At 37.7% G+C, this 22,435-nt stretch overlaps 1 protein-coding gene across 6 annotated transcripts in view; it reads left to right on the top strand.

The window, feature by feature from the left end:
- The window catches only part of tp73 (tumor protein p73), a 62,246-nt gene that overhangs the window by 3,468 nt on the left and 36,343 nt on the right, over positions 1–22,435 (top strand). The window contains exons 1-3 of one of the 6 annotated variants that reach the window (XM_015337090.2): positions 505–591; positions 13,028–13,123; positions 14,807–14,945. In XM_015337090.2, coding sequence (XP_015192576.1) covers positions 13,065–13,123; positions 14,807–14,945 — 198 coding nt within the window. In that variant the 5' untranslated portion in view covers positions 505–591; positions 13,028–13,064. Of the gene's footprint in view, positions 1–504; positions 592–6,090; positions 6,188–8,424; positions 8,511–13,027; positions 13,124–14,806; positions 14,946–18,993; positions 19,163–22,435 lie in introns of those variants that run through there. The other 5 variants (XM_015337089.2, XM_069184021.1, XM_006641954.3 and 2 more) reach the window with 5 other exon arrangements.

A 22,435-nucleotide genomic window follows, 5' to 3' on the forward strand; every position in this document is an offset into this window, starting at 1 on the left:
GAAAATGCAACGGCTAAACTACAGCTGCTTATTGTTACAATTTTGTTAATTTGCTGTCTTGTCGGAATAAAAGGCAATACAGCAGTCTCTGGTGTCTGGGTACGCCATTGAGCCTTACAAGTTAACCAGACCCCCCAGTGAGTAAACGAAACCCTTCCCGCTCCTGAGCGCCCCAACGGCGGCTAACACGCCTTCAGCTTTCCCTAATTCCCACAGCCCAGCCCTCCCGCCCCACTTAACAGACTTTCCTCTCTTGGAAAAATGTAGCCGAGAACTGCCTAACCCGAGGAACGAGGCTACTATTCGGACAGGTGTCTCAAGATGATCTCCTGACATTTTTCCTCCTTTTCCCAGAGAGGAAAGAGTTAAAAGGAAACATTGTACAGTATATGATTATTACTTAATGCAACAGCTCGCTGTATTGTAAGCTGGTGAGGAAACAGTCCCAATGGCTTGACGGTTGGGGTTTTTTTCTATAGTTTTTGGTCTTCGTCGTAATTTAAGGAGAATCGTTTTTGCTTGGCGCATCTCTAATGTCATTTGTTTTCACCTTTATCATTTTAACAAGGATTGCTGCTTACAATTTCTTAGGTAAGTGCATTTCTTCCCGTTTCTATCAGCAGTATATTAGATGCAAAAGTTCACAATGATATATTAAGTTACATTTAAAGACAGGGTTACAGTAGGGCATATTTTTCCGTGAACAATACGTGTGCCTTTTGTCAGCAAAAGATGGACAGACGCTATTGTGATTTTTTTAAAAGAGACTCATCCGAGGCACGCGTTAAACCAAGAGGAAACTGACACTTATCCACGCTCAAGTTTACAAGCACTTTCTTTTTTAAGTACAATTTATTGTGCAGAACGTATAAGATTCTATTTATTAAAGGTCAGAACATTTAAAATTATTGTTGGCTAGGCTTGTGAAATGACGTTTAAGGTGGAAATGCAATTGATATATATATAGTATATTGATGTATATACAGTATATGGTATATATATACAGTATTACTCTATTTTTTTAGGATATGAAGCTTGTGTTTCCTGTACTGTATGCCAACTTAATCGAGGCATGTATGCTTCTTTTTTGGCGTAGAAACATTCAGAAGCATTTCTTTAATCGACAGATGCTTTTCTGAATCTTGGGAATGTAGATATCAACGACATTGAAAATAAATAAGAAGTATTAAATGCATATACATGTTACACAATTTATACTGGTTGTCGATTGAAGCACAAAAATATTTTTAAATTATTAAATTAACACGAGTCTTTTAAAACGGATATATCCTGCTAAAATAGTTACGATTCTATCTTTTAAATCCTCTCGACATTTTTATTGGTATTATTTTTAACAGTGCTGTAAGATGTTACTATAAAATCCTGTCAAAATGTAGTTGTATTTTGTATTGTATATCATGGCTTTTAAAATTCTGAGCAAAACGAGCAACATAATAAATTTATCAGGCACTGGATACGACTGAACAGTACGAACCGATCAGAAATACTTAAGGACCACTATAGACTGAATGAATTAAAAATGTATGAATGCAGATGACCATATATAAAATAACATTAGTCAAGACCAAATGTACCCCCAAAACAAGAATAGCATTTTAAAACAGTAAAACTAAAAACGGAAATTTAAAGGACTGGTCTACCTAAAGAGAAATTAGCTAAAAAAGCTTTCAGGCATAAATTTAAACATAAATCGTGTAAATCTCTGTCCAGTTTTCAGAAAAAAAAATAATTTTCTCATTAATTTAAAAAATGGCATAATTGAATAAGTAAAGATTAAGTTAAATAATTAGGATTAAGAGCAAACTTTATAAAATTATATTTATCCTTAAAAGAGTTACATACTATGCTTTCTCCAAATCGTTCCAAAAGCCAAAAGGTGCTGGTGTACACCAAAAAAAAAAACAAAAACAAAAACAGACTGCATATTTAACAGTTTTTAAAAACATGCTTTACAGTTTGTAAGTGTCACTTGGTCAACATTTCAAGCATGCTTTTCGAGACAATTCGTTGGGAGTAAGTTCCTCTTCTGCGTTATACTCAAACCACTCAAAGCCGTTCTAAGAAGTAATAATTAATTTAAAGGATCAGGTCTGAGTGGAATCAAACTTATCAATTGAACCGGGAATCAATTTTATGCGGCATGTGACAGTTTTTAATTTGCGCCTGTTTTGCAGAAGTTATTTTTTATTTCCAGGCTTGCTAGTAGGGTTTCTTACATTGTGCAAAGCAACTTGTATGTGATGCATTAAATATGTTGTTAAACATTAACCTTAACATTTTTCTACCTTTCAGTACCGCTAGTTTGACGATGAGGAGTGAAATTCGGGGTTTTGGGATTTATTAAATTCTCCTTCTCCCCCTGAAAAATTAATCTGTACCTAACAGTATTGCATTATCACAAATTAATGAAAACCTTTCCCAGTTGAGAATTAATAAGCACATTCATTTATTACTGCGCGGGTTAACAAGAAGTTTGCAACACTACGGAGAGTTCCAATGTATAGTCCAGGGAGGGATGGGTAATGACCCTGGAGAGGAATGACTTGTATTGTGTTACTATGGTGGTTGCCATGGGTGCCACTGTAGCTAACTTCGGGTGTAAAACAGGTGAATCGAAAGTACGTGGTAACCTATCTAGGTTGGTGAACCACACAGAGGCCGTGCATGTTAACCTGTTAAGTCTTGGATCCCTTAGGGGAATAAAATCCCGGTATTATATTGATTTGGGAGAAGGAAATGCTATTATTACTGTGCCATACGTTAACATACAGTATGTTTCCCATGTACTGTAAAATTCTTAATCTGCTTTTTGCGAAATCTATAGTTTTTGTGTTTAATTTGCTTTATCACACCATCGGTGCGTGAACACCGCGGTACCGTTTGTAACTGAATGCTAATAGTAGTCGTGGGCATTACACTTTCAATGTAAACAGCTTTCACTCCGGAGGTAAAAGTCCAGTGTATTCTCACTACAAGGGCTTATTTTATGCCTTAGATTGGAATGGAAGAGCATAAGAACTTATCTTGCATCGAGGCATTAGAAACTGTTGAGCTGCCGCCTGAGAGAGCAAGGTGTTTCCCCGCCACCTCAAGATGGAAATTCAATTCTCCTCGCGAACGCCTCCAATGGCTGACTCTTAATTACTCGATGCTCGGTACCCTTCCTCGATCCGCTGAGATCTCAAGGCAGCAGCCTCTTCGGGATTTGCACGTGTCTAATTGAACAGGTGTGCCGAGGACTAAAATGTAAGGCGCGATACCGTTTGGTGAACACAAAAAGTATTTGGTTGTGCAGGAGATTAAAGATTAAAGTGGAGATTATCGAGTGAGATAGATCTCCAGGAAGAAAATTAAACTCCCCTTAAAATATCATTTTAGACCTCTCAAGAAGAAACAGACGAAGGCCACTTGTCCCACAGTTTTGAACTGAAGTTGCAGCTACCTGGAAAAGAGTTTAAGTGAATTTCTAGGACTCTTTTAAGCAACGCACATTAAACGCTGTTACATAGAAAGAAGAAGTGACAGTGTGTTAATTCATTATTATGAAACATTCATTCATTACAGGCCAAGAAAACGATATCTGAGTTTATATGATTTGAAAGAGTCGTTCTTAAGGGACCTATAGAGTTTCTCCTGCGATTACCCACAAACAGGGGAAACATTTAACCCCAAGACAGTTCTACAGTAGGTGTGTAAAACCAACACTGTCACAGAATGAGTTGGTCTGCCCTGTGGCTTCCAATATCTTCTATTTATTAGTGGCATTTTTAAAAAATTCAGATTTCAGTTTGATTTTGGTGAATAAAGGACCTTTACTGAGAATGCTTTTTGAAAGGGGGATCTTCCAAGTAGCAAAGGTTGAGAAAACCCTAAAAACACAGATTCCTAAACTCCACAATGCTTCAAGACAGAGTGGGAGGTGTGAGTGGACTAAAACCTAACATGCCAAAAATACAGTGGTAAGGATGTGGCAGTTCATACATTGCTGGCATTTATGAATTCAGATTTTTTATGTAATGATGATATGGGAGGACAGCGCTGAGCAGTTCCACTGAACGATTGAATCAGGACAGTAAAATAAGTGGGAATAAATACCACTTACCTTTCTTCATTTGCACTCCTTCTGTTCCCTGTAGAGCACCAGGGCCAGCGTTATCTTTGTAATTAGTGGGTACTTCTCATCAATTTTTGATCAAACATGCCCAAACAGGTGTCCCTTCTTGCAGTCCTTCCCAGTGATTTCCTAATTGGTTTTAATAACAAGACAGGAAAACTGTCAAATCAGTAACACTTCCGGCAATTTATACAACCAGCTGCAAATTCAACTTTACAGGAGCAAAACAAGAGATTTAATTGGGAAAAAAAATGGGGGCATTCCATGTGTGAAGATGCAGTTCCAACTTAAGAAATACTGTGAAACACTGACAGTGCATTTAGAATTTGGTATATTACTAGTGGTACTATATTAGAAGAAAGCATAATACACTTAAGAATAATATTTTAAGGCATCTTTTAATTTTAGAGGAAAATATGCTTCAGAAAAGTTGATGCTTTATTTTTGGAGGGAGGGCAATTATGATGTGTTGGAAAAATCTAACGTACCTCATAATATGGCTTTATTTCTCAAAGATTTGAGAAGGTAGTTCTATAGTCTCCAGTTCTACAGATCTTACCATCATTCATAAACAATTTAAAAGAGAATCTGTGTGACAGTTCTGATACTCATGCCCATTTCATTTGCAGAAAACCCCTGGTCATTTACACTGCCAGGACTTTGCTCAAGTTTCTGTAGTGTTGTAGGAGCTGTAAATCAGCCAGATACCCTTCTTCACCTTGGTACAATTTCGGCACATACTCTATACATATAACAAGAAAAGAGAAAGAAAATGTTTATGGTAATAAAGATGTTCACAACAGTCATAGTGCATTCATTACAGACCATGTTAATGCCCAATGCTTTGAATTGTTTATTCTTTTTGTTGCCATTTCTCATTGGCTACAAAAATGAAAATGTAGAGTCTGGATAATGATGTACCGCATGTGTAGCAGTTAATATTTTAAGAAACTACAGTATTGCTTTACAAACCACTTGACTGAGTACACTCAAATAGTGGGTCAGTGTGCATTTCCAAGTTCAAATCAATAATATTGACTAAAGCTAAGCCCCACTAAACAGGATGCACATGAGCTTATTCTTGTTATAACTATGTTATACTCAGTCCTGGATAACAAGAAGCAGGGTCTTCAGATGTTCATTGAACTCCAGCTCTTTATTACTAAATGGAACCAACCATAGTCTTAATTAGTGCAGATTAACAAGATTTTTAATCACTGAATTAAGGCAGTTATAAACACAAACCACAGAGACTCTGGGTTTGAGATCCCCACTGTTAATGAAAGCAGCAGTTTACATGTTTTTATATCCAGTGAGCATGTAAGGTCTGTTGACTGAAAGTCTTCTAAATAACACAAATGTTGTAACAGAGGGGTCTCAGTTTCAGACACATCTTCTGAGCTCTGGAGTTTCAGAAACTGTTAGTCTCTCCAAGGGTGCTGGTGTCTCTCAGATCCTTCCATGCACATTCAGAAAACGAAACTTTCCGCAGAATGACACCTCTCCTCACGCTGTGTTTTTGCCATCTGCATGACATATCTCCTGCTGAGCCTGTTTGCTAGTTAATGTTAGTTAACTCCTTAATGCTCTAGTAGTTAATAATGCCTTCACCCTTCATAAATCTCTCTTCCTTTAACTCAGCCATCTTCAATATTTCACCAAACTGCGTGAAAAGTCTTCTAACTTCTTGACATGGTAACGCACTTGCGGTGCGTAAACTATTGAAAAGCTTTTAAGGGTGTATTGCTATCTACCTATGACTTGTCCATGGAATTGCCGGTCGCACCTTCACTTTACTGCGTAATCTGTCCAGTTTGAAGTAATTCAATAGTCCCGCCCCACAACACTACTATCAGTTCCGACTTAAAGTTGGGAGCCTTTGCCACACTTTTCGCATATCTTTCTCCGGCCCCAATGCCGTTGCCTGGGCGATATGGGACGCTACATGCTGAGCCGCATTAAATGTAGTAAACAGTACAATAGCAGGCCGCTCCCGTGGATTTTAAAAGCCCCAGAAGACAGCTGAGTGCTTAAGCAGAGGCGAGGGGAAGAGTAAGTTACAAATAACAGTAAGCCGTGCTTTCTCGTCTCAGTTGTAACAACTGAAGCCATAGGCGAACTCTGAAACCGCCACGGTGGTTTTCTTTGAGTAAATCTTGTTGCTTGTGTTATTCTCGGTCGTCTTGCCGTTCCCTTTAGTAGCACAACAACATTTTTACACGAGTAAAATTTTGGAGATTAAATCAATCTTAATTGAATGATACTGTTCTTATTTTGCTACTGAATGCTTGTCGCGTACTTTAATTTGAATTCTAGGACAACGCTTTAATTTGCGTCCGTAACTTTTCTGGAAACATACTGTAGGCTACTGCTTTTTTCCCCCAAAACCGACGTACACTGAAATAGACGCAGACATGTCCTTGACGCGCTCTTATACATGATAGGCTTTATACCCTCCTTTTCTACAACAATCCTGCATTGTATTTAATTTGCGTTTTAAAAAATATTTAGATATGATCAGTTCGTTGAGCAATTGCGTTGGATCAATGATGTTGGAATGAATGGGACATAATTCTTTCGAGCAAACTAGCCGAAACGATACATTGGTACTTTAATATTGATGAATTCTCAACTTGTGTGACATCTATCCTAGGTTTTCTTCGAAACAACATATAAAATACGTCCAGGGTAAAGACTTCGACATATCACAGCAGTAATATTTCAAGATAACTAAGAGGAGCGTAATCATACGTAATTACTGTATATGTTTCATTATGAGAGGCTGTTCTCTATGACCTAATAAGAAACTTTCGACTGCAGAAATACGATGTAGTATTATATATAATAATAAATAATGCGCTATGCTGACCACAAATATGATGGTGGTGTAGTTTAATTTATGGTGTGGTTTTTAATAAACTCAACGTGATTGTGCCGATCCTTCGTGTTTACAGATTACTCTCTACAGTACACCCTTAAATCACAGTTGTATTTACACTCTTAACCACTCGGTGAAAGTAGAATTGTCTGCGCACACTAGGTAAAAGTGTTTTCTTTTAAATGAAAATAAATCTCTTTTATTTTGATGCTGACCCAAAAAATCAGGGGTCTTCAGTTCTGGCCATGTAGATCTTAAATCTGTAGGTTGTATATGTCACCATTAAACCACCAGTTTCTAAAGAGGTTTGAACAATTGAAGTGTAATCAACTAAGGATATAACTTGCTAAATTAGCTAGGTAAGAAACCTTTAGCCCTCAAGGGCTAGAATTCTCTCATTTAACAAATTGCTTGTATAGTAATTTCCAGGTGTTATCAATCTCTAGAAACTGGTGGCCTGTAAGACTAACTGGATACTGTAGGTGCTCTCTGAGATCAAGGTTGGAGACCCTTGTCTCAGAAGGCCATTGATGAGACACCTGGAAAGGATGTTAGCGTCTCCTGATTTGATTGCTACCCGATTGATCCCATGAAGCCAGTCAGAGCTCAGCTGGACTAAAACTTAAAGACCACATGGCTCTCCAGAGCCAGGGTTGAAGCTCCCTGCTCTAGAACATGGGTCCCAGATAGGCCCTTTCTCTCAGAACCACTTGTGGAGATACAGAGTAGTTTAACTACAGTGTTAGAAGTAGGTAACAGGGTAAGCTAAAGAATGTCTTTCATGAACCATGTTATTGATAAAACTAACTGGAAAAAATGTTCCAGAGATTTATAGAACTGAGTTTATACTGCAGTATAATTCTCTTTAAAACTAGAACATTTGAATTGGCATGGAATTTTGTTAGGATAAGTCATCTCTGAACTGGAAAACACTTGGCAATTCAATAGGTATTTTTTCCATATATCCTGTATAAATGAATGCATCATACCCAATGTAAATTATACACAGTAAATCAATATACATTTTTTATTTCATTTCTTAATTGTATAAAGAAATATTGTCTTTGTACAAAGGTACAATAATACCTAAAGCTACCCATTTTGGATTTACTATGTAAACCTGATGCTATAGAGTTTTTGCTCTTCATAAATGGAATCTATGTGCAATACCTTTGACCTACTTACATTTGTAAAAAAAAAATCTAACAAATCTAAATTTTGTTCTGAAGTATTTTACAAAATATAACATATTTTAGTCGCCATTTTGGTTACAGCTTCTCATTTGTGCTTTGTGCCACGTTTTCCCAGGCTTCAATCTGCCTCATTCACTTCTGTGGCAGTTATTTCATTCAAACAAGTTTAACCACGTGATTTCAGAGTGGTTATCTTCCGTTTTCCAACGTGGGTTAAAGTCATTCTGAACTGCTTTGGCCTTGCAAATCGACAGGATCTGTAGCACCTCCAAAATTAATGCACCAGGAGTTTCACGAGAACTTGGTAAAGTACTCCATATTTCTTCCTTTCTAGTTCATTAATAAACGTAATGTTTCGGTTGTTTTAGAAGATGGGGCTTGTGGCAGGCCTTTGCAAGGGACTTTTCACATCACCAGGGGCCTAGTGTGTATTTACAAGCCTTGTAGTCGAGTCTGTTGCTGGACTGATACACCTATCCAAATCCCTGACTTCATAAACAGCTAATGTACCAATGTGGGACTACAGGACTTACATCATTCCTTTGCTGCATTTACACTTGAGCTGAAAAGAAGTGTAAATTACTTTCTAATAAAGTTACAGCGTAGTAAGATCGTTTTTTTTTTAAAGAAACACAGGAGCTTTCCTTTTTTGTTTCGTTTTTGCACCTCCAGATGAACTGTACTTTCCTTCCTAAGGAACTCGAATGACTGTGAAAATTATTTTGCTTGTTTGCTCTATCAATTTATCGCTCTCTTCTCCTTTCTCTTTGCCATTTTGTGTGGCTGTATTGTGCATTTTCTGAGGGGCTTCGTCATGCTGTTCCACTGTGCTTTCAAGCTAGTTTACATTTGTGCCCAAAGCCCACAAAACATAAGCATGGTTACCAAAATCCTATCCGCCCTTTTCCAGAATCTCCGCATGATGGCAAAAGTGATATTTGCTCTTGTGAACTTTTATACTTCAATCATGTATTGAAATACGTGAAATATCTGGAATGTAAAATTTTAGGACATGGTCACCTTTCACCACACGTTGTCTTCTTACAGTTTCTGTCATTGTTTATATTTTTTGAATATAGGGTTATGCATTCCGAAAGGATCTAGGATCATCAAAGAAATAAGGTCCTTCAAGTTATTTGTTCCCACTGATACCCTGAAGTGTGTAGGTAGGAGTGTGAGAGGAAGTTTTTAAATGCACATAGCTACCCATTGTAAAATACAGAAGAGTTAATGAAAATGGCCCTTTTCAGTTCGTATTAAGAGATAAAAGTGCGATATCTGTTGCATGGCTTAAAATAATTTGTTCGATTCAGTTATGTTATATAACAAAACTTTAAAATGGTCTTCAAGTGATTGCTTTGTGTTACTATGTTATGAGCACTTTCTGGGGAAGTGGGGGTTTGTACTTACATTTCTATTGCTGCTAGTTTAGGTAATGAAAAAAATTGTAGTAGGATCCAGTGAAAAGAAAATATTCTGCAGCTGAAAGTGAGAGAGTAAAAGCGATATTTGTTTCCCTTTCAGAGAACACCCTCAGGGGTATTCTCTGAGGCTGCAGAAAGTTATCATTATTAAAGCCTTGCTGAAAGTATGTGTTAACCGGGGAATTTTGAAAGAGCATAGCATTTTCCTTCAGACAAAATCTTCTGCTTTGAAACAAGGTGAAGGATCACCATGACCCACTGAGCCTGTGCACAACAATGGTGCAGATTGCAAGTTACTTCGTGCAGCATGGACTAAGTCTCTTGGAGATAATGCTTCTTTCTGAAGGAGTATTCTCTGTGGCTCCCATCTTCCCTGCCATACTGTTATAATCAGTACAGCCCATAATCTAGTGTGTTCAATCCACAAAGGGATGGTGCAGTATGCCCTGTACAAAATTCTGTATTGCTGTTAATATGGGTAATGAAAGGATTACAGTAGGGTCCAGTAAAAAGAAAATATTCTGCAACTGAAAGTGTGAGAGTAATAACAGTATGACAGTCTGATCCATTTCTAAGTTTTTCTGTGAAATGTAGAAAGCATTAGAGGCCATATACAGTAGATCATATAATTGCACACTTTATTTCATAAGAACTTTGGGACAAGAATAAGATGCAACTGGCTCTCTTTTTGTGTTGAAACTAAATGTTATCTTGTATTTGTCTGGGTTCTACCTGCAGTAGAAAGGTAACAACCATTGTGTTTATTATGTGTAATCAGGATCATGCAATCCATGTATGTCAGTATAGATTTTTGTATTACTAATATTCCTGTGTATTTAGATGATATATATATAGCCAGCAGCTATATCACCCTGCAATTTAGAACTAACAACCCACTGAAGCTCACCAGATGTGAGTCTGGCCATTACCTGGATGGGAGACCTCCTGGGAAAGCTAACGTTGCTGCTGGGAGAGGTGTTAGTGGGATCAGTGGGGGGCTTAGGTTTGTGTGGGTCCTAATGCCCCAGTATAGTGATGGGTAATATGGCGCCGTCCTTCGGATGAGATGTAAAACCAAGGTCCTGACTCATTAAAAATCCCAGGACGTTTCTCCAAAAGAGTAGGGGTGTAACCCCGGTGTCCTGGCCAAATTTCCCATTGGCCCTTACCAATCATGGCCTCCTAAAAAAATCTTTAGCTTTCAAGATGGCTTCTTTATTCCATTCTCCTCCCCACTGATAGCAGATGTGTTGTGAGCGTACTGGTGCACTATGGCTGCCGTCGCATCATCCAGGTGGGGCTACACATTGGTGGTGGTGGAGGGGAGTCCCCATTATCTATCAAGAACTTTGAGTGGAGTGTTCAGAAAAACACTACGTAAGGGTAAATAATTATTATTTGTTTCAAACACAAACCCATCTTTAAAAGCGTCCCAGGTGCAGTTAATTACAGGGTCCACATGAGGGAGCTCTTGTTTTTTTCAGCACTTGAGAGAATGAAATAAAGTACTTTGAGAAAACAACCTTACCATCATCTTTGCAGGGTTTACTGGATATAATGAATGAACGAAGTGAATCAAACTTGTAAACTTGTCGAGATAAGTTACATTACATAATTATTTCAATATGCTGCTTGAACACAAATCAGAATTTTAATCAGGGAAAATACAGAATGATATTTTTTTTTAGCTTCAGGGTTTCTTTTTGGCTTCACAAATGAGAAGCACAACAGATGTTTCCATTTGTACTGTACATTCTTCATCAGTTCATTCAGATGAAATGTCTGGAGGTAGTTGATCACAATGCATTTATCTGTACCTCTCCAACCCAATCTTATGTAGGTGCAGAGCAGCCTCTATGCAGTAAGCATTGGTTGACATTGGAGTACATCGTACACATTTACTGTTGTTCTCATCAGTGCATTCATCCATCCATCCATTTTCCATCCCTGCAAGCAACAGGAACAAGGCAGGATACACCCGGGCTATGTAGATAGAACACTAGTCCATCACAGGGCAGAGAGACACAAACACAGACATGTGCACACTCACAACAGTTTTTCCAGAAGCCAATTAATCTACCAGTATGTCTTTGGACTGTGGGAGGAAACTGCAGCCCCCTGAGGAAATCCACACAAATATGAGGAGAACATACTAACTCCACACAGATTGCACCCCAGGTCTGGGACTGAACCCAGGGTCCCAGCAAGACAACAAAACTGTGTCCGTGCTTGTTCTTCTAAATGTACAGTACATCTTTTGGATATCCACATTACATGTGTGTGGCTTGAATTACTATTAATATGAGAAGGAAATTGAATGACCCTGTCATCTGTTTGTCAGGTGCTGCTATTAATGAGGGAACATCAGCACAATGTAAATAACTATTTTATATTAATCTTCTAAACCTAAAAATACTAAAAAAATATTTCCTTTGGTTTTATTTTCATCTAATGTGGAATGTAATTTCAAAGGAATATAAAATGGAATGTGAGCCAACTGAAATTTCCCCAGTAATGAAGGAATGTAAACATACAGTATGTGAATTCATATCACCTGCAATCGGACACCTGCCAATATACTTCTACTGTCCAGATTCAGATTCCCAGAACTGTCCTCATTTGGGGAGGCATATTAAAACACTGGAAAACTAGAGCAAACTAATTGAGTTGTATTTTTAACTGAAACAGTTAATTGGGTTTTCAGTTGGCTGATCAGTAAAATCGAAGGAGGCACAGAGTTATTGAAACCAGTGTGCTGCTTTTCACTCTTTCTGAGCTGTGCAGCAGTGTGCCACTGTATGGTATCTGCTCCAGTATCAGGTGTGCCACTTAAAAGCCTGCTCCTGAAAATCTCCGGGGAAGGACTTTTCCTCACTCTGTGCTGAGTGGAGGAAGGAAACTGGGGAGGGAACCCCTGATGGCGGGTCTCAGTGTCCCAATGGGGGCAGGTCCAGACATGCCTGAGCTGGCAGAGATGAACCTGCCTTGGCGATTGGCTGAAAACTGGCAGGTCTGCGTGTGGCTCCCCCTCCAGGCTGGGGAAAGCATTGCACTGAAATGGCTATGTGAGACACGATGGGGTGAAAACTTCATATTCATATAAGATGAGGGTTGCTCTTCTAAAGTAACATGCATAGGAATGTGTTTTTTTCAATTATGATTATTGTGAAAAATTACATTTTAATTATGTATTCTGAAAGGTTGAGTTTAGATTTCTACCTGCTTTAAAATACAAAACCATTTATGTCTGTGGTAGCATTGTGGTAGAAATTAGTATTACTCATGAGCACAAGAAATCTCCTTTTTCATTTTCCTGGCATTGAGAAAACTTCGAGCAAGTATTGCTTGCCAGCTGTGAACGCCTGCAGTGAGAGCCCTGTCTGTCTGCTTCTTGCAGAGTGATCTACCCTTCGGTGGATTACGCCCTAGCCAAGATGGCTCAGTCTTCATCCACTGACGAGGGGACCACCTTCGAGCACCTCTGGAGCACCTTGTGAGTTCACACTCCCTCATTACTCTAATGCGAGTTCCAGCGGTCAGGCGTCAGAAGTGCTGGTGAAATACCTCAAGCTCAGCGTAGCATGACATATACTTCTCTCTGCTTAAAAAAGTGTTGGGGGACTCATCCTTGAAACCCAATCTGGGCGTCTCTTGAGTCCCTTTTTTTAGTTTTGGTTGCAACTGTTTTTCTCTCTTTCACATCCCAACCGTAGCAAGTAATGTCCCAGTGTGACCGTGTTCTACAGGTGGGTTATGTCATTGAAGGTTTAGTAGTTTTTATTCAATCGTATGAAATTATTTTGCAATTTCACAAATATCCCAGTGCCTATGGCTTTGGAATTGTTCTGACCGATGCAAATTCCAAAACCCTTGACTCATTTAGATTACATTCCTGTACCCAAATGCGATTTTTGATCTAATTTAAAGGTGATATTTTGTTTTTTTTTCCGCCTATGTTTTACAGCAGCATAACCCCTTTATGCATTTTAAGCAAACATTATTAATTGCCCTCTGGGTATAGGGTTTTTAATCATTATCAACCATAATTATTATTTTAAATATTATAGTTATTACACACCACACACTACTCCATTCTGTTGAAAACTATTTTGTCACAATGTCTCATTCAACAACTGGTGAAAACAAACACGAGGCCATAAATGCATGTTAGCTGGCAAACTGCAGGACTGACAAGCTATTTAAACTTGTTCTGAGGTTTGTGATCAGTGTCATCTGTAAACTGTGCTTGAGGGGTTAAAGAGACCCAACAAACACCACTCAGTGGATGTGATGATACGTGTAAAGCAGCTCGCCTTGTTTCTAAATTAGCATATTTTTTGTGTTTTTATCTGAGAATGAGAATAGACCAAAGGTAAGATGAAAAGGGATGTCACTTGCCAAAACATAAGCACAGAAAACGTGGAAGATTATGTATAGTGTTCCACCTCCACCTCCATGGAGTGTCTCTCCAGAAGGCTGTGTGGACATTGCTGGTATATTCTTTGCCATCGCTTTGTGTGATACTCATTTCATCACGGCTCCATTCTAATGCAGTAGCGCCTATTTCCAGAAGTTCATTCCTAACACCCCTGGTCTTGAGCTACAAGCACATACAGAACTTACTGAGCCCTTTGCAGTGATCTTTTTACTTTGGTGTCTCCTTTGATTGTTCAGAATCCTTTTGGAACTCAATTTAATAAATGCTGTATTACGTTATTGTTTTTTTCTGGTTCATAAAAATTAAGGAAAAAAACATTTAATACCCTTAAGGAGTTGCGGCTCATTGTCAGCCCTCAGATCAAACTCAAACAAGCCCTGTCCATCTGGCGGTTTTATGTAATTTCCAACAAAGACTGCAGTGGGTCTCCTTGATCTGAACTAACTCCGTACACAATGTCTTAGTCGTCATGGCACAATGATAATCCATAATGAGTATTGCAGATATTGTAGGCAATTGAGTTGTAACTCCAGTATCTCCTTTGAAGGAAGATTGTGGGATGTATTTCTCCTCATCAATCAACTCTCTACAGCAGTTTCTTGTTTGAGTGCTCAATCATGCTGGATGTTCAGATTTCAAAATGAATTTTTGGAAATGTTTGAATTTTTTAATGTATTAAACATGAAGCAACATAACATTAGTGAAGACATCCAAAATCTCCTGTTGTTCTTCTCTCAGGGAGCCAGACAGTACTTACTTTGATCTTCCACAAAACAGCCACTCTGGCAGCAATGAAGCTTCTACCAGTTTGCCTACAGACCGAGCGGAAATCTGCATGGACGTCTTTCACATGAGGGACATGAATGAGACTGTCATGGTAAGACATAAACAGGCTGCGTGTTGAGAGACTCTCTATGTTGTTGAGATCTTTTTTTAAAAAGAAAAGGGACAGGTTTTTTAATGGACAGGCACAATTCTGTGGACCGATTTCACAGTACAAAAGTAGCATTTCAGAGAGGAAAAAATGGTTAATGATGGGTCAGAGACAACTGACAATGATTCGATTGGATTTGATTGGTATACTATACTGTACGTGGTCTTTTGCTAAATCATAGCTATAACACTTCTTGTTGGCTGTTCCTGCTCTTGGGTTGTTGACAAGTCTCATCAAGATTGTTCATTTCTAATATTTGATTTAACCAGATCAGTGAATTGAGATTGCCAACCTTCAAAATACTCATTTCTAGTTGAAATACATAAATAATCATACAGCAGGGCAAAAATAGTGCCATTTTGAGTACGTAGTACAACAGCAGTGTGCTTTCCAGGATTTGAACATGCAACCTCTTAGTCCAAAGCCCTAATCACTACTCTACCCTGCTGTCACAAATTATACAAGCAATGCATTGGCTTGGAATTTAACCCCTGCCTCCCACATAGCTTGAGAGGATTCTACCACTGAAGAAACAATGAGAAGAAATAACTAAAGATTTCTAGATCATAACTACCAATTTACACTCGTACCCACAAGACAGTCTATTAATAACAAAGTTCTTAGAATAGTAGAAAACACTTGTGGGGGCTTTGAGTAAACTGTGGATGCTCATAATATATATAATATGTATGCTACATATCACAAATGAAACCCACATCATTCACAAATGAAAAACCTCATTCTGCTACAGTTTTTGGTCACAATCTGTTACCATTCTTAGATGTACTCAGACATAGAAAGCAATAAAAATCTTCTGATTTTAAGACATTGTTGTGTTTGTTCAAAGTGGTTCATTTACAAAAAGAATCTCGAGAAAGTGTACCGAACCTTTTTGTTTTTCTAACAAAAGTCAATGTTGACCAGTCATTGTTTTAAGAGCTCTGTTAAAAGTAACACACTTTATATATTAAATGTAAGTGATTTAAAATGTTAAAGAATTATATAAAAAAACAAAAACTTTGGAGGGCGTTTGAAGTATAATTATATCCGATTTAGAAGGATCAGTTTTATAATTCAAGCATAACTGCTCCAGGCCATCTTGAACATTTTCCCTTTTGATAAAGAGGGATTCTCCTTTTCCCTCTCTTCCAAGACCTTTTCCCTCCTTGCTGTTGCAAACATGGTGTTGAATGAGTTGCTGTGGGATTTAATGGAAGGTTAACACCCTAATTAGAGCCCAAGCCAAGCCTGCAACATGAGATCATGCTGCTCTTCCATCTGTAGACCAGTAGACTCGGGTGACTTTGAAGTGTTTCTGTATGACACAAGCCAAGGGGGTTGATTTCTGCACTCAAAACTACCAGTTTATTTAGAGAAACATAAATGACATAATACATGTTAAGAATTGCAAATGATTAGAAATTGACAGCAAAACAGTTTAGATCCACAGTGAGACTCTTGGACACAATTTCTGAATTTATGTTTTCTTCCTTTAAATAATTGTTTGTTTAATTCCAGTGGGGCAAAATTAAAGCTAATTTCCAATGACTTATCTAATGCCCTTTTTTATACTAATGCAGAATTAAAACAAAAATCATCTTAAATTATGCATCAGTAGCTCATTGGGAACATCCATGATGTTTACATTTTAATTCAAAAACACAGTTCAATATGAGATTTTTTCAAAAATCTGTGTAGTGTTTAGCATTTGAGTTGTTTAAATTGCAAAATTAGTTTATTAAGAATCTGCATAACTACTCATTTCACTTAATGAAAGAGCAGTGAAAGATACAACAAAGTCCTATCTTCATAACGAAGATCTCGTGGTTATCATCAACCTGATTTGAAGGTAGCCCATTTGTCTTCAGGAATGGTTAGCAAATTAAATGATCTGATTTAATAATTGGAAGACTAATCCCTAGAAACTAGGAACCCCACTTTGTGAGCTACTGGAAGGCACTGTGTCTCCATACTAGTCCAGAACCATCAAATCCATCAGCATATAATTGTTTTGAGACTGCAGTAGTTACTGCACAGGACATTTCTGGAAGAAACAACCTATGTACTGTATCAGCAGACAGAGTGTAACACCCTGCAGGAAAATAATTTGCATGCTCCGAGTCCTTTCAAGGTTAACATTGACAGCTGAGAGATGAAATCATCATCTTCTGCTGAGCAGAGAACAGTTGAAGTGGTATCTGAGAGAAAGGTGTAGTTTTTTATTTGCAAATGAATGCAGCTTTGCTGTAGACACACCTGGTGAAAGCCGATGTAAATGTAGACATCATGGAAAGCATTATGTTAACTGTTGTGTTCCTCAAACCAACAGGTGGAAGTGTGTTGATGTGGAGAGGAATCTCCTTTAAATTATAAACACTTTCAGTGCAAATTGCGGATAGCCTTACTGCTTATTGATACATTGATGAAGCCTTTGTGCCAATGTTGGTCTGTTCCAGCCAATCTGGAATGGCAATGCAAGATCACACAGGCCTAGGACTACAGTACATACCTTCAAGAAAAACAAATGTTGAGGTCCTGTCGTAGTTAGCTCTTTCTCGTGATCTAAAAACATAGTTGTTGTTTAAGGAGCTCTACGTGGTTGTCAAACTAAAAATGATAATGTTACAGTGTGTTGCATTTCATCCTGAAAACATTTTTGATGTGGGGTTTTGTTCACATTTTCCATCATTGGGCTTCATATCTATATTTTAAATATTTCATTAATCCATTAGACCTGATTGTTGTGTTTCTTCTGTGTCAGTATCTAATCTTTATGTTGTCAGGTATTGGTTTTAAATTTTAATACATGTTCTATCTTAGTTGTAAAAACAAAGGGTTGACTCCTTTGAATTTCAGACTCATGTTTGGTGTCTCCTATCAACACAGTAGAAGAACAGTTGTCAGAGACTAGATCTGATCTCCTCGACTGCTTAGTATGTGCTGATGCAGTTTTCATGTAGAACAAGAAGACTGCTAAAGCATATTGTGAATCCTTTCTTAATCCACTGAGAGGTGTGATTTCTTCCTTCTCCTCCATCGTTCTCTTCCATCATACAGTACCTCTAGTGGGATTGTATCTTGTAGTTGGATTATAGCCTGAATGACAGGTAAATAGGAAGCGTATTGCTGTTTATGTGCTGATGATCTTATGTGCTTGAGGTCACTTCCAGATTAGCAGAAATTAATTGACTGCAATTATTAACCTTTTATGGAAAAGAAAACCTCTCAGGGCAGTGACAAGGTGACAGCCTTCCATTAGGTGTGTTTTTCTTTTAGGATCAGGCAGTTTAAGACTAAGAGAGTAAAAAAAAAAAAATGTATATATCTATACAAAATTTTATATCAATTATATTGCTGATCCTATACATTAATCTCAACGTATATCTGAAGCATCCACACAGATTCCTTATTCTCCTATAAACTGCAACATTAAAATAGTTTACATAGCAAAATCTTCATGTACTTGCATAGATGCTAAATTCATCTGAAAGGTATGAAAACATCGGTCACACTAAAATGCAGATACTCAGCTGTTATGAAAGCCAAATTCTGTTAATTGCATCCAACATGCTAGATAAGACAACAAAGTAGATATTTTTTTAAATAAAAGATAAATAAGTTTTATTTCAAACATACTGTTTCCAATCAAGAGTCAGGCAGATTAAAACTACAGTACATTCTTGTGCGCTCAGATCTGTCTTCTCACTTTTTATTCTTAAAAAGACTAAATCACAGGCCTTTAATTAAAAAAAGGAACCCAGTCCCACCTTTTTATCTGCAAACTGGTACGGCCCAATACATCAGTGGGCAAGCCTGGGCCTGCCTTGAAGGTTAATGAATAGTCATGAGACAAAAAGGGGGAGGTCCCAGATTTGTTGTTAGATGCAAGCCAGTTGAGAGGGCCAAGGGAGATGGGGAAAGTTGAAAAAGCGATCAAGCCCTTCAAATACATCCATCACATCCCAAAACAGACCTGTTGCCTTTATTGTCCCTCCAGGAATGGCTGCCCAGGGCTCAAATCAGCAGATTTAATGTGCTAGCTGTCTCTGTCTGACCGTCCAGCCACATGACAGGTGTGATGGGACAATTCCCCATCGCACCCAAATTGTGGGAAAATTAAAATGTTGTACATTAGCGATCCGGCGCAGCGCTATAGTACGGTAGGTGGCTGGGACTTTCTTTCGTGGGCTTGTGCAGGACTTTTAAGAACTTGCTTTTTCCAGTAGCTAGACTTGACATGACGTAAAACATTTATTTTCGTGAACATACAGTATCTGTTGTGTGCTGTTGAAGGCAATTCTGTTCATAGTGTTCTCAAAATGCTAAGTGAGATCATTTTTTAATAGTTTATCTGAGTCTTCTTCAAGCACAGGAACATTCAGAATCAATGATGTGATGCCACTAATGTTTAGTGGTTCTTCGGCGATTGCTGAATTCTGTACCAGTACGGGTGGTGTTTTCCAGGCTGTGCATGTCTGGTATCGCGCAGGTACCTCCAGTGAGGCAGTGAGACATTGAGCAGGATGATGATTTCAGAGGTAATGCATGTCAGGGCTCCAATACACTAGCATTGGTCACCTGTTGTCTTGCATCACATTGCTTGTGCTGATTTGTCAAGTGCTCTGTTAGTCTTTAGCTGTTCATTTTGAAGGCATTTCATGGTGTAGTGTGCAAACTCTTTCTTTTCAACATGGTGCAGTAAAAAGTAGCGTGGCTTGTTCAAATTGGACCAGTTAAAAAGCTGATCAAATACAAGTAAATAAAAATTGTAAGCAATTACCTCGACATTGTAATGGATTTTTAAAATTAATAATTTAAGATATAATTAAAGTAAATATGCAGATATTAATCCAGCTTAGAAGGAAATGCTGCCTTTTTGGATCATTCTGACAGTTTACGATTTTAGCACTTTGTGTCCTTGGCATCAGAGCATATTTCATATTATTTTAAATTCTGAATAATTTTCTGCAGATTGTTTTTTAATTTCATGTTTTATCACCTTCCCTTTAATTCCCTTTGTCTTATTAATGACACACAGACTTTCTACAGTTGATGTTTGATTTTTGTAATGTTGTTTTGCACATCTACTTCTGTGTTATGCTTCACTTGACTTTATCCGGGTCTTCTGTTTACTTAATTGTAAAACAATTGTAAAGAACTACCAAAATGACAGTCCAGTGTTTTTGTTTCTATGATGTATTTTTAGTTTAAAAAACATTTACTCTAAAACTAATAAATGGGATTGTTCATGATATTTATTGCCTTGGAATGGACTGGCATGCTGTCCAGGATATATCTTTCTTTGCACCCATTGCTTGCCAAGATAGGCTTCGCCTCTCCTGCGATCCTCTATTCAATAAAGTGGTTAGAAGATGGATGGATTAGAAATAAATATTGCAGTTGTGTATTCCAAAAGGATTTCAGTAATACAGTGCACAATTCCCCATGCGTCATTGAAAATATCCGACAGTTTATACTGGCCTCATACCTTACCATAATATTATGAAATGTCAGTAATTCCTTCCTTAAAAAAATTGTAGATAACGCATACAGCATCTGAAAACATCAGTAAACATAATGACAGAAAGTGCTGCTGTGCTTGATTGACCTACAGTAGCCCTATTACACAATGCATCAAGAGTTTCCTGACACTCTGAATTTACACTGCTTTGTCCTACCAGTTCCTAACACTTATTCATGTAAGAGAACATCATTTTAATTGGTTTCTGCTTCGGTGCAAAGGTGCATGCAATTAGAAAAGCACAAATATTTCCATTCAGGAACTTCATTCATATCTAAAACCAAATAATCTCCTTGTGTAATGTGAAGTGTACTCCCAACAGGCATCCAGTACTGAAAGAAATGGTGTAACATAAAGTTCACAGATTCTTTTGTGTAATTTAGGCTTTTTCTTTCAAAACATTTTTCATTTTATTATCTACCCTAGGGGTGCTGATGCAGCTCTACCATATTATGCAGAACTGCCCCGGCCCTTCAAGTCAGAATAAGCATTTTCAGTACTGCTGTGTCATACAGTTTTAGTGCAATCTGTTGTAATCGTGCAATACATTGTAGAGCTAAGGCTGTGCACATAAAATGTATTTTAAGCCTTATAACATATTTCCATTATGTTTATTTTTCATGCCACTCTATTCTGTCCTGGTGGCTATTGGATTGCAAGCTGTTATTAAACAGAATAAATATTAAAGCAGATTTATCATCTTTGTATGAATTTTCAGTCATGCATTTATACCATTTCTAAATATTCCATCAGTTTTGCAGTACCTAATTTGGTACGTTATATGTCTTCTTTATAATTTTGGTAACTGTTACACAAGCTACCACAAGTCTATAATGTCAGAGAGCAGCACATCAGACACTGATTCAAAGATCTCATTTAAATCATATCTGAGAGCCAACTTATTTCTACCCTCTCCTTTTGAAAGCTGCCCATTGTGTATTCTTATATGTCATCTCTCCTATTTTTTTGTAACAAAGGACACTTGAACCAATTTTACGTGAAGCTATAGATTCTGAGAGACATTAAAAATCCAACAAATGCTATCGGTTCCAGTACTCGTTTGATTTTGATCCCTGTCAGTATATTCACAAAACTCCACAACTGATTAGGATTTTTCCATGTTAAATGACTTCTGCCAAGTTATGTCCCTTTGAAGATCCATATGGAAAAGTGCATAGGCTTGGCATTTTTTGTGATAAGTACCTGGATAAAGACTAACATATAATAATACACACCTTTCATGAAAATGTTAGGTATTTTTTAATATTTATTTCTGTACATTATTTGTAGCCTTGCTTAGCAAGTTGGTACAATATAGAAAATCTATGGTTTTTGGGACAATTGAAGAGAACTTCAAATCTCTCCCAGTGTAATTCTCCTATTTACACACCAGAGGGAGCACTTTTGACATTTTACAGTGACAATCTGATATACTGAGAAGCAATAAAAAAGCAACAAATGTAATAGCTTTCAATAATCTGTATATTATAATTGTAAGGAAGCAAACGTCTTTTGCATTTTATTAATATGTTAGTAGATACAAAGCTCAGCTTACACTTTATAATGTTGTATACAACTGTACCGAATGAAATAAAATTACATTACACACCTGCAAAACTAAGAGAATTGAAAACGAGTGCTCTTTCATATGTTAAAGAAAGAGTGCTTCCTTACCGAGATTGCAGGCACTGGATTCATACGCACATGTTGAACAGTTCATGTTGAACAAGAGGAATTTAGTTTCTCTGTGGATAATGTCTGGTTGGCGGCATTCAGTCAGGTGTGTGTGGAGAGGCACTGATGAAGCAAGGGTAAGGTTCAGCTGGGAACCTTCGGATGCACAGACACAGACACACATCCCAGGGTCAATTTTCTCAGAAAATTAACCTACCAAAATGTCTTTGGACTGTGG

This window comes from Lepisosteus oculatus, chromosome 25, assembly GCF_040954835.1.
Source record: "Lepisosteus oculatus isolate fLepOcu1 chromosome 25, fLepOcu1.hap2, whole genome shotgun sequence".
In the NCBI taxonomy this organism is placed as follows: domain Eukaryota; kingdom Metazoa; phylum Chordata; class Actinopteri; order Semionotiformes; family Lepisosteidae; genus Lepisosteus; species Lepisosteus oculatus.